Source organism: Megascapheus bottae, chromosome 3 (genome assembly GCF_031878675.1).
Source record: "Megascapheus bottae isolate mThoBot1 chromosome 3, mThoBot2.hap1, whole genome shotgun sequence".
NCBI classification, from domain to species: Eukaryota; Metazoa; Chordata; class Mammalia; order Rodentia; family Geomyidae; genus Megascapheus; species Megascapheus bottae.
This window is the reverse complement of record NC_143511.1, coordinates 59,920,133-59,937,129: the sequence shown is the minus strand read 5'-3', so window position 1 is coordinate 59,937,129 and position 16,997 is coordinate 59,920,133. Positions and strand designations below refer to the sequence as shown.

The window sequence follows — 16,997 nt, the reverse complement described above, 5'->3', positions numbered from 1 at the left end:
TAGGCGCTTAGGACAGGTGGGAAGCTTAAGAGTTGGCACGGCAGAACTCCCCTAGTGGCCAGGGAGGAGCTGGCAGCCTTGCTCCAGCTGCCCAGTCATTAGGTTTGCTGTGAGGGTGGTGGTGCTGAGCCATGGTGTGCCTCCACTTCAGCGCTTACCCTTCTTCTGCCGCACTTGGAATCTGGCAGTCCTCAGCCACTTTTTATGCACTTTTTTTTTTTTTTTTTTTTTTGCCAATCCTGGGGCTTGAACTCAGGGCCTGAGCACTATTCCTGAACTTCTTTTGCTCAAGGCTCACACTCTACCACTTGAGCCACAGTGCCATTTAGGCTTTTTCTGTTTATGTGGTACTGAGGAATAGAACCCAGAGCTTAGGTAGCACTCTACCACTGAACTACATTGCCAGCCCTATGCACAATTCTTTAGCCAACTCTACCTCAATACTTCTCCAAATAAAACACAAACACTATTCTGAATACCTAACACCTTTTATTCCTACCCCCATTCAAGTAACTTTAAAGGGGTGGAAATACTTTGTCCTCCCAAGGTAACCCATTAGGGATGGTGCCAATTTTCTGCCATCATTCCTGTCACCTGTGATTCATTCATTCAATATTTACTAAGCCATGCCTGTACTAAGCACTGGAAAATTGAGATGTATTATCACTTCTCTGACGCACAGACTGGCAATTCCAGAACATATTGCTGTGGTTTCTGAACCCGATTCAATGTCATAGCATCGTGAGTTGAGGACCTTGGAGATCAAATCCCTTCTACAATCCCCCCAGCAAGGGATAGCCGAGGCTCTGAACTACTCCAACTATGAGCCCAGGACAGCTGCTTTCTCCCTTATCGTTGCCAGTCACGTACCTCTCACTGGTGAGAATTAAGGAATAGACTTCCCTAAAGAGCTAGGCTCTAGGGTATGCTAATTAACAAATACCCATTAGTCTAGCAGGTCTTAGCTCTTAGGCCTTGGAGATCCACAAGACTTTTAGGAGTTCAGAGGTCAAAATAATGTTTTGTGTCATAGGGTTTGAACTCGGAGCTTAAGCACTGTCCCTTAGCATTTTTACTGAAGGCTCTACCACTTGAGCCACAGCTCACTCCCATCTTTTTGGTGGATAAGTCTCCACGTGGAGACTGGATTACCTTCAAACCATGATCCTCAGATCTCAGCCTCCTGAGTAGCTAGAATTATAGGCATGAGCCACCCAGTGCCCAGCCAAAATAATTTTTATATTAATAAATTCCTTCTTCATAGCATCATTTACATAGATAAATAAAATATTAATGAGTAAAATGAGCACAAATCTATGTGGTTGTCTCCAACTATACTAACAGCTGATATATTCTTCATTGTCAAGAATTAACAGCTTAAGAAGTGCCAGCTTCACTTAACAATGTCCTTGAGGGCCGGAGCATAGTTTAATGGTAGAGTGCTTGCCTACCATGCATGAAGCACTGGGTTCGATTCCTTGGTACCACATACTCAGAAAAAGCCAGAAGTGGTGCTTTGGCTCAAGTGGCAGAGGACTAACTTTGAGCAAAAAGTGTTCAAAGACAGTGCACAGGCCCTGAGTTCAAACCCCAGGATTGGCAGGACAAAAAAAATGTCCTTGAAGGATGACCCTTGACTCCATTCCTATTTAAACATCTGGATTCCAAGCCCTAACACCTTTTGCCATCTATAGCTAGAATGAAGTATTGTCTTGGAACCTGCTATACATTTAAGAGTAGAAGTTGGAGCTACTCCTGGGCTCTGGTGGCTCACACTTGTAATCCTAGCTACTCAGGAGGCTGAGATTTGAGGAGCACAGTTCAAAGCTGGGAAGGAAAGTCTATGTGACTCCTACCTCCACTTAACCCCCAGAAAGCCAGAAGTAGCACTGTGGCTCAAAGTAGTAGAGTGCTGGTCTTGAGTGAAAAAGCTCAGGGACAGTACCTAGGCCCTGAGTTCAAGCCATATATGACTTGATTTAAAAAAAGAAAAGAAAAGAAAAGCTTGAGCTGGTTGCCCATGGGTCACACCTCTCATTTCAGTTACTCAGGAGACAGAAACCTGAGGAGTCTAAGTTCAAAGCCAGGCCAGGCAGGAAAGTCTGTGAGACTTTATCTCTAATTAACCAGCAAAATACCAAGGTGGAGGTGTAAGGGCCAGGAGTTTGACCTAGTGGTAAAGTGCTTGCCTAACATGTCTGAAGACCTGGGTTCAATTCCTGGGGAAAAGCCGGAAGTTGTGCTGTGGCTCAAGTGGCAGAGCACCAGCCTTGAGGAAAAAGCCCAACGACAGTTCAAGTTCCAACACTGGCACAAAAAATAAAAAATAAACAAAAAAGATGGAGGTGTAGCTCAAGGGATAATTGGCTAACCATGAGCAAAAAAGCTGAGAGCTCAAGGCCCTGAGTTCAACCAAACCCTGGTACTGGCAAAAAAAAAAAAATTGAAGGGGGGGAAGAATGTTCAAAGTCTGAAGCCTTGGGCAAAAAGTCTTCTGATAGCCAGGCACAGTGGCTCATGCCTGTAATCCTAGCTAGCTAATCAGGAGGCTGAGATCTGAGAGACAGATCTGTGGACCACAGTTCAAAGCCAGCCTGGGCACTAAAATCCGTGAGACTCTCATCTCCAATTAATCACCAGGAAACTGGAAGTGGTGCCGTGGCTCAGGGGTAGAAGGGTGGCCCTGAGCTGAAGAGCTCAGCGACAATATCCAGGTCCAGAGTTCAAGCCCTACAACTGACAAATATAAATAAATAATCTTCATATAGCATAAAGAGTCTAATGAAATCTGTTGGTTGATAGGGAGAAGGGAGATGGAGGCATCAATGGAGAAAAGAAAAAGACTCCCGGTCCTGACTTGGGGTGGGAAGCGGAGGGAAAGGTATGAATGGGAAAGTGTTGGGATAACGAAGAAGATAAAGCTGAATGGGTTATTTGTAACTAAAAAATAGAACAATAAACCTGTTCAAATTGGGGAAGGAAAGAAAGAGGCATGGAAAATGATAGAGGGGTAAAGATTAGTGCGCCACTGTGGCTCCAGGGGGAATATTGATGCTAATACTTCATAGATATATACATATACATATATACATATATAGATAGATAGGTGTGTGTGTGTGTGTGTGTGTGTGTGTGCGCGCGCGCGTGCGCGTGTGTGGAATGAAATCTACATCTCCTCACAACTAATGTAAGCTTACATTTTCAGTAATTTTTCATAAGATCTGGGAATTATACATAAAGTACATACAACAAAATGCTATCGTTTTCCTGAGGGAAACACTTGACTGTTTTTTTGAATCCCAAGCTAAAATAGCTTTTTTTGTTTATGTAGAACACCATCCTTCCTTGAAAGAACAGCCCAATTATGGTTCTCACATTTGCTTATCAGGCAGTCTTTCCTCAAAAAAAGGAACAGTAAGTCTGCTACTTTGAGGAAAAATCTGACAGCATATGTTGCCAATTATACAACTCAAGATTTCAAGTGAAAATTCAAATTTTCAGAAATTTGTATCTTAATTTAAAACTTAAAGACATTGAAGAATGTGTTTTGCTTTTTACTAATGCTGGGGCCTGCACTCTGGGCCTAGGCACTGTCCCTGAGCTTTTGTGCTCAAGGCTCTACTTCTGGCTTTCTGTGGTTAGCTGAAGATAAGACTTTCTGCCTGGGCTGGCTTTGAACCATAATCCCCAGATCATAGCCTACTGAATAGCTAGGATTACAGGTATGAGCCTGGTGCCTGATAAGAATTTTTTTTTTAATTAATAATAGTATAATGGGGGCCAGGGTATAGCCTAGTGGTAGAGTGTTCACCTAGCATACACAAAGCCCTGGGTTCAATTCCTTGGTACTGTATACTCAGAAAAGGCCAGAAGTGGTTCTATGGCTCAAGTGGCAGAGCACTAGCCTTGAGCAAAAAGTGTCCTAGGACAGTGCCCAGGCCCTGAGTTCAAGCCCTAGGACTGGCAAAAACAACAACAAAAATAGTATAATGAAGTTATGTCCACATTTGAAAGATCTGCTTGGCTTAGTGAATCAACATTTTCTAAATGGCCAATGCTTGATGTTACACAGTTTTTTATGGGTTAAAATTCCAGCTGGGGGCCAAGAGTTTGGCCTAATGGTAGAGTGCTTGCCTAGCATGCACGAAGACCTGGGTTCGATTCCTCGGCACCACATACATAGAAAAAAGCCAGAAGTGGTGCTGAGGCTCAAGTGGTAGAGCTCTAGCCTTGAGAAAGTCCAAGGACAGTGCTCAGGCCCTGAGCTCAAGCCCAGGACTGGCAAAAGAAAAAAAAAATCCATCTGGGTGCCAGGGGCTCAAGGCTGTAATCCTAGCTACTAGGGAGGCTGAGATCTGAAGTGGATCACGGTTCAAAGTCCATGAGACTCTCATCTCCAAGTAATCACCAGAAAACCAAAAGTGATGCAGTGGCTCAAGTGGTAGAGCACTAGCCTTGAGCTGAAGAGCACAGGGACAGGACCCAGGCCCAGAGTTAAAGTCCCATGATTGACAAAAAAAAAAAAAAAATCCAGTAACATAATTCAGATGAATGGATTTCAATGAGAGAGAGAGAGAGAGAGAGAGAGAGAGAGAGAGAGAGAGAGAGAGAGAGAGAGAGAGAGAGAGAGAGAGAGAGAGAGAGAAGAAGAGAAAGGAGGAAGGGGAGGGAGGGAGGGAGAGATGGAAAGGAAAGGGAAGGGAAGGAAAGAAAAAGTTGGTTGATATGGTTTCAGGTTCCACATTACAACTGACTCTTAAGAAACAGCAATTTGAGGGGCAGGAATTTAGCCTAGTAGTAGAGTGCTTACCTAGCATGCACGAAGACTTGGGTTTGATTCCTCAGTACCACATACATAGGAAAGCCAGAAGTGGTGCTGAGGTGCAAGTCCAGAAGTGGTACTGAGGTGCAAGTGGTAGAGCTCCAGTCTTGAGAAAGTCCAAGGACAGTGCTCAGGCCCTGAGCTCAAGCCCAGGACTGGCCACAAAAAAAACAATTTGAGGGCCAGGAGTTGGCTTACTGGTAGCTGCTCACCTAGCATGCATGAAGACCTGGGTTCGATTCCTCGGTACCACATACATGGAAAAAAGCTGGAAGTGGTGCTAAGGCTCAAGTGGTAGAGTGCTAATCCTTGAGAAAGTCCAAGGACAGTGCTCAGTACTGGCAAAAAAAAAAAAAAGAAACAACCACTTGTACAAGCATGGGTGTGGATGTAGCATCGAAAATACCCGTAACTATCTGAAAAATCTTATTTTCAACTATATACTGTGTGAGGCTGGATTTTCCTCATATTATAGTACTTGAAAAATGAACACATCAAAAGTGTGTATTAACATTATTATATATAATAGGTTTTTATAAAGTATATTAATACATATTGCATTTCCTCAGTTTCCACTTTAATATGCCAAATATTGATGGGTGTGACCCATTTCAATAAAACCTATTTGAGGGCTTCAATATTTTTAAAGCTATAAGGTGTTCTGAAACCAAAAAGCTTGATAAATGTTATACTAAGCCATGACTTCCTCTGAATCCACAAACTAATGTATTTGTGTGCCCAGAATGTAAACACATGTATCAAACGTTAATCAAGAAACACTCTGAAGCTTGGTGCTATGCTAGGTGTCCCGAGGATTCAGAACTGAACATGTTCTGGAGGACTTGCAGTCCAGTGGACCCGGAGGGGTCCACCAGGTACAAACACCTAACCCCAGCGGCTACAATAAGAATGATTATCTACACCCAGAACAAGCACCTATTAGGTGGAGGGTGGGGGGAGGAGGTGAAGGGGCAGGGAAGATGTCCCAGAAAAGCTAACACTTGATCTCAGTCATAAAGGCCAGCAGGAATCAACCTAAGGGAGAGGGGACAGAATGCATAAAATGTGAAAGCTCAGCCTGGTGGCTCTGGGTAGCTCAAACCAGTAATCTCAGCTATGAGGAGGCCAGGATCTGAGGATCAAAGTTCAAAGCCAGCCCAGGCAGGAAAGTCCATGAAACTCTTACCTCCAATTAACCACCAAAAAAAACAAAAGGCTGGACATGGAGCTGTGGTTTCAATGGGAGAGCTCAAGGCTCAGGGATAATGCCAAGGTCCTGGGTTCAAGCCCCAGGAACCGCACAGACAGAGACAGTGGGAAAGCTCTAAGGAAACGATGGCAATTTCCGGCCCCTGTGCATAGCTCAAGATGAATGTAACCAAGTCTGGGCATGGGGGAGGGCTGGGAATGAAATGAACGGGCGAGGTAGTCCGAAGCCCAAACAAAAGATCTTCTATACCATATTAAGAAATGTGGAAAAAACACAACACGATTTTGTCTTCAAAGTTGAGTGGAGAGGGGAGGAGCTCGTTCCAGATCCCGTTTGCTTTCAGGGGAGGGGGCCCCGCAGAGCGCGCCGCAGCCATGCCCGCGCACCCGCAGACGCCGGCAACCGCAGCCTAAGCCCAGCCGAGCTGGGCTGCAAGCGCGGCCGGACCGCGGCCGCAGGCGGGCGGGCGGGCGGGCGGGCGGGCGGGCGCGCGGCGGGTTTCCAGGAAGGGCCGCGGTGGGAAGTGCGCCGGGAGCGCCCCGCCGCCCTCCCCAGCTCACCCCACGGCTAGTGCGGGTTCCCCGGGCGCGCGGCGGCGCGAGGGCCTCTCCTGGGGTTTGGGGGACACGAGGCCGTGCGCCGGGCGGCTCCCCGCCCACCCCTCCGCCGGGATTCCCACGCCCCTCCCCGCTGCCCCTCCCCTGCCCCCTTCGCTGCCCCCGGTGCTTTCCCACTGGCTTTGCTCCCACCAAGGGGGCGAGAGAAAACTAACCAGCCTGGCGCCCCGCGCCCAGACTTCCCAGCCTGAGGACCGGGTCGAGAACTGTCTGCGGTCTCGGAAGGGGGAGTGGGGGGGTGATCTCATCTGCCCCCGTCCGCCCGGGGCTCCCGACGCCCCGGCGCTCTCCTCCCGCCCGGAGCCGCCTCCTCTGCCCAGCCCGGCTCCGCCTCCCCACGGGGAAACATCCCAAAAAAGGGCAGAAAAGAAATTTCGGCGTAAAGTTGGCCCACTGGGAAGGAGAGCAGAGTCCGCTGGGAGGAGGGGCGGGGGAGGGAGGACGCGGGGGGGGGGAGGGAGGCCGGACGGAGCCCGAGCGGGCGGGGAGGACGCGCCCCGAGTGGGAGTGGGGGCGGGGAGCGCGCCGGGTCCGGCGCGTGGAAAGTATGCGGGGCACGCGGGGGGCGGGGCGTGCAGGCTCGGCGCTGGGTCCTGAGCTGCCAGGCGCGCGAGAAGCGGGGAGGGGGGGGGCGAAACGGGGGGGGCGGGGGTCAGGCTCCACCGGGCCCTGGCTGGAACGGGACGCCCGAGGCAGGGGGGAGGGGGTAGCGGGCTTTCTGCCTCAGGTTACCTGAGCCCGCGGTCAGACTGCTACTACTAAACACGTGGGAAACAACTCTGGAGTTTGGAATGTAGGGTAAACTGAGGCACGCTAGGCACGGAGGCGGCTCGCCTCCCAAGAGACATTTAATCCGAGGGGATTTGCCAGAAACTTCTAAATTAAGGGCAGCGGCTGCTGCTGCAGCTGGGGGGGGGGTGCATTCGGGTCCCCGGGCAGCTGCCGTGAGCTCACGCCCCGAAATAGCCCCGGGGGCCCCAGCCGCAGCTGCCGCGGGCGCGCCTGTCACTCAGGACGCAGAGCCCCCCGCCCGGGTCCGCTCCCGCCGAGCTCCCTTCCGACGGCGGGGTGCGCGGGCGGGGGAGGAGGCAGGGGCGGGACTCCAGGGGGCGGCCGCGCCCCCCGGCCGGGCCCAGCTTCTGCCCCTACAAGGTTTGGGCCGCGCTGGGGGAGGGTCCAGGCCCCCGGCTCCGCCCGGCCCCTCCCCGCCTTTTAGACGCCGGCGCGGCCGGGCCATCCCAGTCCCGCTTGGTCTTCCCGACCCGGCCTCCGTGCGCCCGCCGTCCCCGCAGCTAGCCCAGTCCGCCCGGTCCGCACCGCCCTTCGGCCGGCCCACCCCCTACCGCAGCCATGGACGCCATCAAGAAGAAGATGCAGATGCTGAAGCTGGACAAGGAGAATGCCATCGACCGCGCCGAGCAGGCCGAGGCAGACAAGAAGCAAGCCGAGGACCGCTGCAAGCAGGTGGGGCCCCGCCCTGGCACAGCCTCCCCACCTCAGCCCCCAGCCTCAAGGCCCTTTCCCACCCCGTGTAGGGGTTGGGCCTGCACGGGACCCTCAGAGCCCTGGCTGGAAACCCACATAGCCTGGCAAGCCCCTAGTGACAGCTCCTTGGAGCTGCAAACCCCACCCTCACAAGTCCACAGCACCCCTGACTGAGTGTCCCCTCTTATTTTTCTTCCACTCTTCCCCCCCCCCCCGCCCCAACTCCCGCAGCCTCTTAACACCCTCACCACTCCTTTCTCCTTCCTGGGCTCCCACCCAGGCCCGGCTGACCAAGTCTCCTCTCCCTAGCTGGAGGAAGAGCAGCAGGCCCTCCAGAAGAAGCTGAAGGGGACAGAAGATGAGGTAGAAAAGTATTCTGAATCAGTGAAGGATGCCCAGGAGAAACTGGAGCAGGCTGAGAAGAAGGCCACCGATGTGAGTGGGGACTTGGGGACACTGGGACGGTCTGGGCTGGGGCCAGAGGAGGAGAGGACTTCCCCAGGACCAGAGCATGCATGTTTCCTTGCCTTAACCCCCGTCCTAGGGCAGGTTTACACAATCTGGACAGTGGGTAAATCAAAACCACCTACTGCTTCCCCCCAGGACTTAGCCTTGTAATTCCCTCTGATTCCAGCTCTTAGAATGTACAGTGATCAGCTCGTGAGTCATCGGGTGGGGGTGGGGGAATTTACTATCTCCCTCAATTAATCCTGCTGAAATTGAGAGGAAACTGTGGTTAATTTGGGGGGTGTGTGAGAGAGAGTATGAGATGCTAGTGGGCAGGAAGAGGGCAAGAGATCCCACAAAGGGATGCTGACTTGAGTTACACCCCAAGGAGCCATTAGAAATTCCCTAGCTTTGACCTCTGGCTCTAGCAGCCCTGCTGTGCCCTGGGGCCTATAAGGGCTCCTCATTTACCCTCTTTAAGCTGTCAGCCTCTGGTCTGTGCCAGGCCACAGGGCAGAGAGACAGAGCCACAACTGCCAAAGTTGCTACCTTGGCAGATTCTGCTTACCCTGAAATGTTTCTGCCCACCCCACAAATCCAACCAGACGTCTCTATTACTCACCATTCCCAGCCCCTCCCTTAATAGAAGGATCATATGATTTTACTTATAGTCCTTGCCTCAGTTTCCCTCTCTGCCTCCCACTGACACTCACGTTCATTTCAAATTTAAGATGAGCCTGTGATGGTCTCAGCATCAGAGATGACACCCCTGTTTGTGTTGTGTTGACCATTCTCCTCTCCTCCCCCACCCCCACTCCTGAGCCTAGGGTTGGGCTGCTTTGACCTCCAGCCTCTACTTTTGGTTCTCTACCAGTCCTGGCACTTGGGAGGGAACTGACCTGCAGCTGCTAGTGAAGACGACCCTGGGCATCTGACACTCTATAAATAACCAAGGCCCAGTGCAGCTGGAGGCAGGACTGGAAACCCAAGGAGCTGGGTGGGGGCTGGAGGGGCAGGGGCCAAGGACAGAGCCTGGGAAGCCAAGTAGCAGTGCCAGGAGTGGATAGGAAACACTGCTCAAACTTAAGGTTTGACCTTGAACACAGCAATTAACTTAGTTCCTCAGTTTCTCCCTGCTCTCCTACTTCCCACTTGTCCTGTGTGGTTAGAGAGCTGTTATCAATAACCCTGGCGAATGTCAGTCCTGTGGGGAGAACCCCAGGATTTCCCAAACTTGACACTCATTTGTTACCCAGCCACCACAAAAATAGGTTTCCAGTCTCAGACTCTCACCTCTCTAGTCTCCTGATGTATCCTAGAGTCATTCTTCCCCATGTTGTCCCCACAATCTTTCCACACTGAGTCATTGGAATGGTCTCTTGCCACTCTAGGTGGCCAAGCTCCAGGTACTGTAGGCACCTGAACAACAAACCATGATCCACTTTCTATATATGGTACTGTTTCTCTTGCCCTGTCAGGCCTCTGGGACCAGCCTTCTATGCCCTCTGCCCCCACTGCTGCCACCCAGATTCACCCTCTACTCCCCCTGCCCCCCTCACTGGTCCTATCTCCTTTCCCCTCTTAGATCTCTGTGAGATTTTTGCATCTTTCCCTCTCCCCCTCCTTCCCTCCCTCCCTCTTTCTCTGTGTACTTATCTCTGGTCTTAGGGCTTGAACTCTGGGTCTGGGTGTTGTCCCTGAGCTTCTTTTGCCAAAGTTGAGCAGTAGAGAACTCTACCACTTGAGCCACAGATTTGGGGGGAAGATTATTTATAAGAGTCTCATGACTGGGCTGGAAGTTAGGCCTAGTGATACAATGCTTGCCTAGCATATGCCAAGACCCAGGTTCAATTCCTTGCCACCACATACATAGAAAAAGCCAGAAGTGATACCGTGGCTCAAGTGATAGAATGCTAGCCTTGAGAAAGCCCAAAGATAGTGCTCAGGCCCAGGACTGGCCAAAAAAAGTCTCATGACTTTCTTCCTGCCCCAGCTGGCTTTGAACCATGATCCTCAGATCTTCGACTCTTGAGAAGCTAGAAATTAGGGGCATGAGCCACCAGCACCAGAAGAACAGGCTGTCTAACATGTATTGTGTACTCTGGGTAAGCAGTGTGCACAAATGTTTCCTGTGGTGTGTTATCTCATGATTTCCATATATTTAGCTTATCAGAATGCTTAGATTAGATAGATAGATTAGCTACATAGATACAGGCTGACAGACTCACTCCCAAGCCCTCTTCCCACCCTATCTCAGTTCAGTAGATCTATAGAGCTAGGGAACCTGTTTGATTTTGTGGTCTTGTCTATTGAGTAATAGAAGCAGTACATTACCTTAGAACAGTCTTGAATAGGAACTTAATGTACGAAAGAAGAAACTGAGGATTAGGAAAGCAAAATAGGTTGCCCAAGGTTTGTATGATGAGTGCTGAGTGGCTGAGCCATGGCTCGAAGATAGCAGTCTGACTCAGAGAAGGATCTCAACACCAAACTGTCCACTGCTCTCATTTTCCTTGGTGACAGTTGGGGTTGCTCTGCTTTATATTTTTATTTATTTATTTTGGACTTGAACATAGATTGCTCTCACTAAGCTTTCTTGTCATATCTGGTACTTTGTCACTTGAGCAAGTGACAAGTCTTAGCCTGTGTCTTTCTCTCAAGGTACCCTTAGTTTTCTCATGACCTTCTCCAAAAGATCTAAGTTTTGCTTCCATATTGTAAGACCAGAGACTGAGTGTCTGCTGCTTATTCTACCCCCAGTTGTCTCCTGGCCTTGGCAGGGAGCCCCTGGCAATAGCCATGAATGTCCCTTATAGATCTGGCTTGGGTACTATGCTGGGAGTCCGCCTGGCAGCTGGTGACATCACTGAGCTTGATTCTGTGGTTGGCCATTTGCAGCAGCAGCGAAGTCTGCTTGGCCTATTGCCAACCTCCTTACCTGAGCTGAGCTCTCCTGTGAAAGAATCAGGTCTGCCTCAGACCTGGTATCAGCATTTGAAGACAACCACTCACAGTGCCCGAAGAGGCCCACAGTAGAGGGGTGGAGATGATCAAGGAGTGTAGGTTTGGGGTGAGAGCACTGGGTGAGCAGAAGATTGTTAGGAGAAAATCAGGTTGTAAGTCTAGAAGCCAGGGAGTCCAGGTTCATTCTTTCTAGCTTCCTTCTTTTTTTTTTTTATTGTAATTAGTAAAAGGGTTACATGATATTTGCCAGATAGAAGGTGCATTAATTCACATACATTGATACCCTTTCACATGTCTTGGTACCCATTTCCCTCCCCCTCTAGCTTCCTTCTTTTGCTGGTGCTAGAGTTTGAACGCAGGGTCTCCTGTTTGCTTGGTGCTCGGCTACTTAAGCCATGCCTACAGACTGGCTTTTTTGTTGATTGTTTTTTAGATGGAGTCTCAAGGACTTTTCTGCCCAGGTTGGCCTCAAACCAAGGATCTTCCAAATCTCAGCCTCTAGAATAGTCAGTATACAGCATGAGTCTCTAGTACCCAGGAGAGTCTAGATTTCTTCTGAGGAGAAGTTTACCATTATCCAGAGTCTTGTCTGATCCTCACTCAAGGCAGACGAAGACTTTCTGACCTCTTTTGACTACAGGCTGAGGCAGATGTGGCCTCCCTGAACCGCCGCATTCAGCTAGTAGAGGAGGAGCTGGACCGTGCCCAGGAGCGCCTGGCTACAGCCTTGCAAAAGCTAGAGGAGGCTGAGAAGGCAGCTGATGAGAGCGAGAGGTGGGCAAGGGTTTTGAGGAGTGGATGGGGGATGGGGGAAAGGAACCTGTCCTGCTGTTGCTCATGCCACACATCCCTCTTCTTCCTGCCGGTCAGAGGAATGAAGGTCATTGAAAACCGGGCCATGAAGGATGAGGAAAAGATGGAGCTGCAGGAGATGCAGCTGAAGGAGGCCAAGCACATTGCTGAAGACTCAGATCGCAAATATGAGGAGGTGACAATCCTGGCCCCTTCCTTCCTACTCCCCAAGGGCTGTATATTCCCAGCCATCACCACCTAACCTGTTTCTCTCTCCACTTCTGTCAGGTGGCCAGGAAGCTGGTGATCCTAGAAGGGGAGCTGGAGCGCTCAGAAGAGAGAGCTGAGGTGGCTGAGAGGTGAGGAGACCCTGCGGGAACCAATGGAACTTGGCCTGAGCCCATAGCTGTGGGGTACCCTCCATAATAGGCAATTTCCAAAGCCATAGGGGCCATAGGGACATATCCTGCCCTCTGACCCATGCCTGATGCCCCCAGCCGAGCCAGGCAGCTGGAGGAGGAACTTCGAACCATGGACCAGGCCCTCAAGTCCCTGATGGCCTCAGAGGAGGAGGTAGTGACCTCTCTGGGCGATGGCACCTTTTCCTGGCTTCCCTTCACCTCCATTTCAGCATCTCTAGCTGCTTTCTCTCACCTGTAGGGGTCTGGGAAGGGCCTGGGGCTTCCACATTCTGTCTGCTGTCACTCTCACCACTTGGCTCTTTTCTCTCTCCTCCGCCCCTCCCTCACTGTGCCACCCTCACTGTCGCCTCACTGTGCGCTCACACCTCACCCTGCCACACACCCCTGCAGTAAATGTGGGGACCTAGAGGAAGAGCTGAAAATTGTTACCAACAACTTGAAATCCCTGGAGGCTCAAGCGGACAAGGTAGAGGGGGTAGCGGGGCAGTGAGGATGGGGTCTTACAGGAGAGGGAGGTGAGGGCCAAGGCAGGGAGGATGGGCTATTCAATAGAGGCAAGGTAGGGAGGAATAAATAAATGAATGTTCAAGAAGGTGATTTGCTGATAACATTTGTATGTCCCTTAAAGTATTCCACCAAAGAGGACAAATATGAAGAGGAGATCAAACTGCTGGAGGAGAAGCTAAAAGAGGTAAGAAACCTTTCAGCTCCCAATCTTCCTTCAAGTTCCTCTGCCAGTGGCAGGGATCTGAGAGACGGATTGTGTGTGTATAGTACTGAGGATTGAACTCGGGGCCTCACATTTGTGTTGTACCACTTGAGCCATACCTCCAGTTCCTTTTGGTATTTTTCTTTCAAGGTATGGTTTCAATGTATATCTAGGCAAGCTTGGGCTGTGATTCTGTTTGTACTTCCTGGTGTCACTGAGAATGCAGGCATCCATTATGCCCAGCTGTTGTGCATTTCCCATAGCTGGGGTAATAGGTACGTGACATTATACTCAGCCTTTAAGATGGGAGCCTCACAAACTTTTATGCCTGGCTGACCGAAAGCTCAAATTCTTTGATTTCTGTTTCCCAAGTAACTAGGATTACATGGCTGAGCCACTATCTCGAGTTGGGAAGGTGAAATGTTTTGGGAGAGTCTAATTTGTCCTGTCCCCTATCTCACCTTTATTCCTAGGCTGAGACTAGAGCAGAATTTGCTGAAAGATCTGTGGCCAAATTGGAGAAAACCATTGATGACCTGGAAGGTAAAAGGGATGTCCTTTACACCACTGTCACTCTCAGCTTGTCTGTATGTCCCCATCCCAGAAACTAGGGTTACATCACCCTGGACTCCATACCCTCTCTTGGGCTAGGTCTACCATTCAAGGAATAGGAGGGAACTATAGTATGTCAACTCCAGTGCTTCTCACACACAGCCACTTAAGCCACTGTGCCACTTCCAGCCTTTTCTGTGTGTGTGTGGTAGCGGGGGATTGAACCCAGGGCTTTGTGCATGCTAGGTGAACCACCAGTAGGCTACACTCCTGGTACATGGATCTGGGGGATGCAGATGCAGCTGGTCTTCAGGTCACACTTTGAAGCAGTATTGCTATCTCCATAGGCAGGACAAGGCAGTCGTGTCACCAGGACATGTTTACAGAATAGAGAGCTATTCTGACTTCATGTCTGACTTGGTATGACATTAGTGGGTACTAGTTTAAGCTACACTTGGCAAAAACAAACATCCAGATGTTTGCTAAGTCTGTGGTTTTATTTTCCCTGTTATCAACAATGTTGTTATGCCTTTCCTCTTTATTCTGATAACCTTTTAACAACTCCTATGGTGTCTTGCTTCTGGCGTTCTCAGGCAAGCACAGGTGTATCTCCAGTTAGGACTTTGGCCTCTCTGGTTAAACACCCTTCCTCCTTCACTCAAGCAAGCATGCTTGCTTGTCCAGAGTAGCATGCCCATAGACTCTTGAGGTGTGGGCTGATGCTCTACCAGAGAGAAGCCCATTATGATATGGAGAACAAGAGAACGTTGGACAGAGAAGGGGGAGGAGGGAACCCAGACAGCTATCTGGCCTTTTCTTTAGCCTCTGTCTCTTATCCTGTCTCTGATTCTTCTCTTTCCATCACCTTCCCTCCTTCCTGTCCTCCTTCCCTCTATACCTTTCCCCATACTCCCACCTGGTCCCCCTCCATGGAACCCCGCCCCCCCCCAGATGAAGTCTACGCACAGAAGATGAAGTACAAGGCCATCAGCGAGGAGCTGGACAACGCGCTCAACGACATCACCTCTCTCTGAGCACCACGTGCCGTCTTGGCCCTCTTTGCTCCCTCTTTCTACTCTCAGGGGAAGGGACAGGCAAGAGGAAGACAGATTGGCATCTTGCACAGCCAAGCTGGGGACAGCCTAGGGAGAGCCTCCACCACCCTTCATTTACTCTGGCACTGGCTTCCTTTTTCTGTCCACTGTCCCCTCCACTGGCTGGCCTCCACCCCTCTCTGCTACTTAATAAATTCTGAACTTGGTCTCCATACTGTTTGCCTACCTCTCGCACTCCTTCACTGTCACCAAGCACTGGTTTCCTGCTAATGCCCTGATTTCACCCACTGTCTTGGGAACCTTGGCCCCGCCCTGCACCCTCCCACAAAAGTGACACCTCTGCATGGCACTCCTCATCTGTTCCTCTCTTACTCACAGCTCCATTCAGCACTCCAGCCCCTTTGGTCCTGTCACTGACTCCGGACACTTAGCTGGGGTTCCAGGAGCTAACAATAACTGGAAGACAGATGGGGCAGTGAGGTACAGAGGAAGGGCAAGAAGGTCATGAGAGGTCCTGAATGAAGTTCAGGAAAGTGTTGGATGTCAGCAACAGGGGCTTTCACTGCAGCTGCAGGTCTGTTTACTGCCTCTGTTCTGTCTGACCCTCCCTTGCCTGGCTCAGTCTTTGTCTTACCTTCTGTTTCCATCTTTCCTAAACCTTCCAGAGGAGGAGGGGAAAATCCAGTTTGTGATACAAGGCCTTCCCATCCCACCTGTTTAACCCTAAGGCTTCAAGTGAAGCATCTGTGTCTGTCTTGGTCATCCATCCGCTTCCTCCTGCCCTGGGACCCTCAAGTCCCTGAAACCTTGTATCCTCCTGTGTCTCCTAACCTCCTCCATGTCTGTGTCATCGTCCCTGTCCATGTCTCCCTCCCCAACTCACATGCTGCTTCCCCTCACAGAGACCTTGGCCAGTGCCAAGGAGGAGAACGTGGAGATTCACCAGACCCTGGACCAGACCCTGCTGGAACTCAACAACCTGTGAGAGCCAGCCCTGCCCCCACATGGGCTACAGTGGCTGCCCCACCCCAATAAAAGAGATGATACTAACATCCCCAAACCCTTTATGCCTGTCTTTGCTTGGTAGCAAAATTGGAATGATCCCTGAATGAATAGGGCCTGGTCTTTACAATGGGACCTTCTTTTCAGTTCCACCCACAGCCCTTTGTGCCCAAGCAAACCTGGACCCCAGTCCTACCTACATATAGCCAGGATTACAAGGATGAATCTCCACACTTAGCTTGCGGTGTTCTTGGGAACTCGTTTACCAGACTGGCCTCAAGCTGTGGTCCTCCTGATCCTCAGCTTTCTAAGCATCCAGGGGTCAAGAGGAAGCCATTGTATCTGGCTTCTCAATGTGACTTTTTTTTTTTTGTCAGTCCTGGGGACTGAACTCAGGGCCTGAGCACTGTTCTTGGATTTCCTCAAAGCTAGAGCTCTACCAATTGAGCCACAGCACCACTTCTGGCTTTTCTAAGTGTGTGGTACTGAGGAATCAAACCTAGGTCTTCATGCATGCTAGGCAGGCACTCTACCACCTGGTCAAACTCCCGGTCTCAATGTGTTTTTAAGTCTAGCATATAGTCCGCCCCACTTCTCCACATATTGCCTCTGCATATACACATGCATACACACAAAGCCATTCCAACCATACCAGTTGTACCTGCCCCCTTGTGGATAACATGATGAGCAAAATAGTTCCCCTCCCCCACAGATGTCCACACTGCCATACTGGGAAATAGCACCTTATTTAGGAAGAGGGGCTTTGTGACTGAGCAAAAGATTTGAGGTGAGATCATCTTAACAGAGCAGGCTCAAAGAATCAGTAATTCTTATAAAAGAAAGAAAAGAGCCGGGTATAGCAGCATACATAGCCCAACATGAATGGCAAAGACAAGAGGATAGGGTCAGGAGTAAAAGGC

General features: G+C 50.3%; 1 protein-coding gene across 1 annotated transcript; it reads left to right on the top strand.

Moving 5' to 3' along the window:
• The first annotated feature begins 7,871 nt into the window (after positions 1–7,871).
• Tpm2 (tropomyosin 2) lies at positions 7,872–16,135 on the top strand. Its single transcript, XM_090330220.1, has 9 exons — positions 7,872–8,113; positions 8,444–8,569; positions 12,186–12,319; positions 12,416–12,533; positions 12,626–12,696; positions 12,835–12,910; positions 13,388–13,450; positions 13,942–14,011; positions 15,978–16,135. Exons 1-9 carry the CDS (start codon positions 8,000–8,002, stop codon positions 16,058–16,060), a joined length of 855 nt encoding a protein of 284 aa, XP_090186346.1. The 5' UTR covers positions 7,872–7,999; the 3' UTR covers positions 16,061–16,135.
• The last annotated feature ends 862 nt before the right edge of the window (positions 16,136–16,997 follow it).

Bases quoted from the DNA above. Each gene is read 5' to 3' on its own strand.
- Tpm2 (XM_090330220.1), top strand. From the start codon at position 8,000: ATGGACGCCATCAAGAAGAAGATGCAGATGCTGAAGCTGGACAAGGAG. The intron at 8,570-12,185 runs GTGAGTGGGGAC...TTTTGACTACAG, and splicing joins CTGAGAAGAAGGCCACCGAT to GCTGAGGCAGATGTGGCCTC. The intron at 12,911-13,387 runs GTAGTGACCTCT...TGTCCCTTAAAG, and splicing joins TGATGGCCTCAGAGGAGGAG to TATTCCACCAAAGAGGACAA.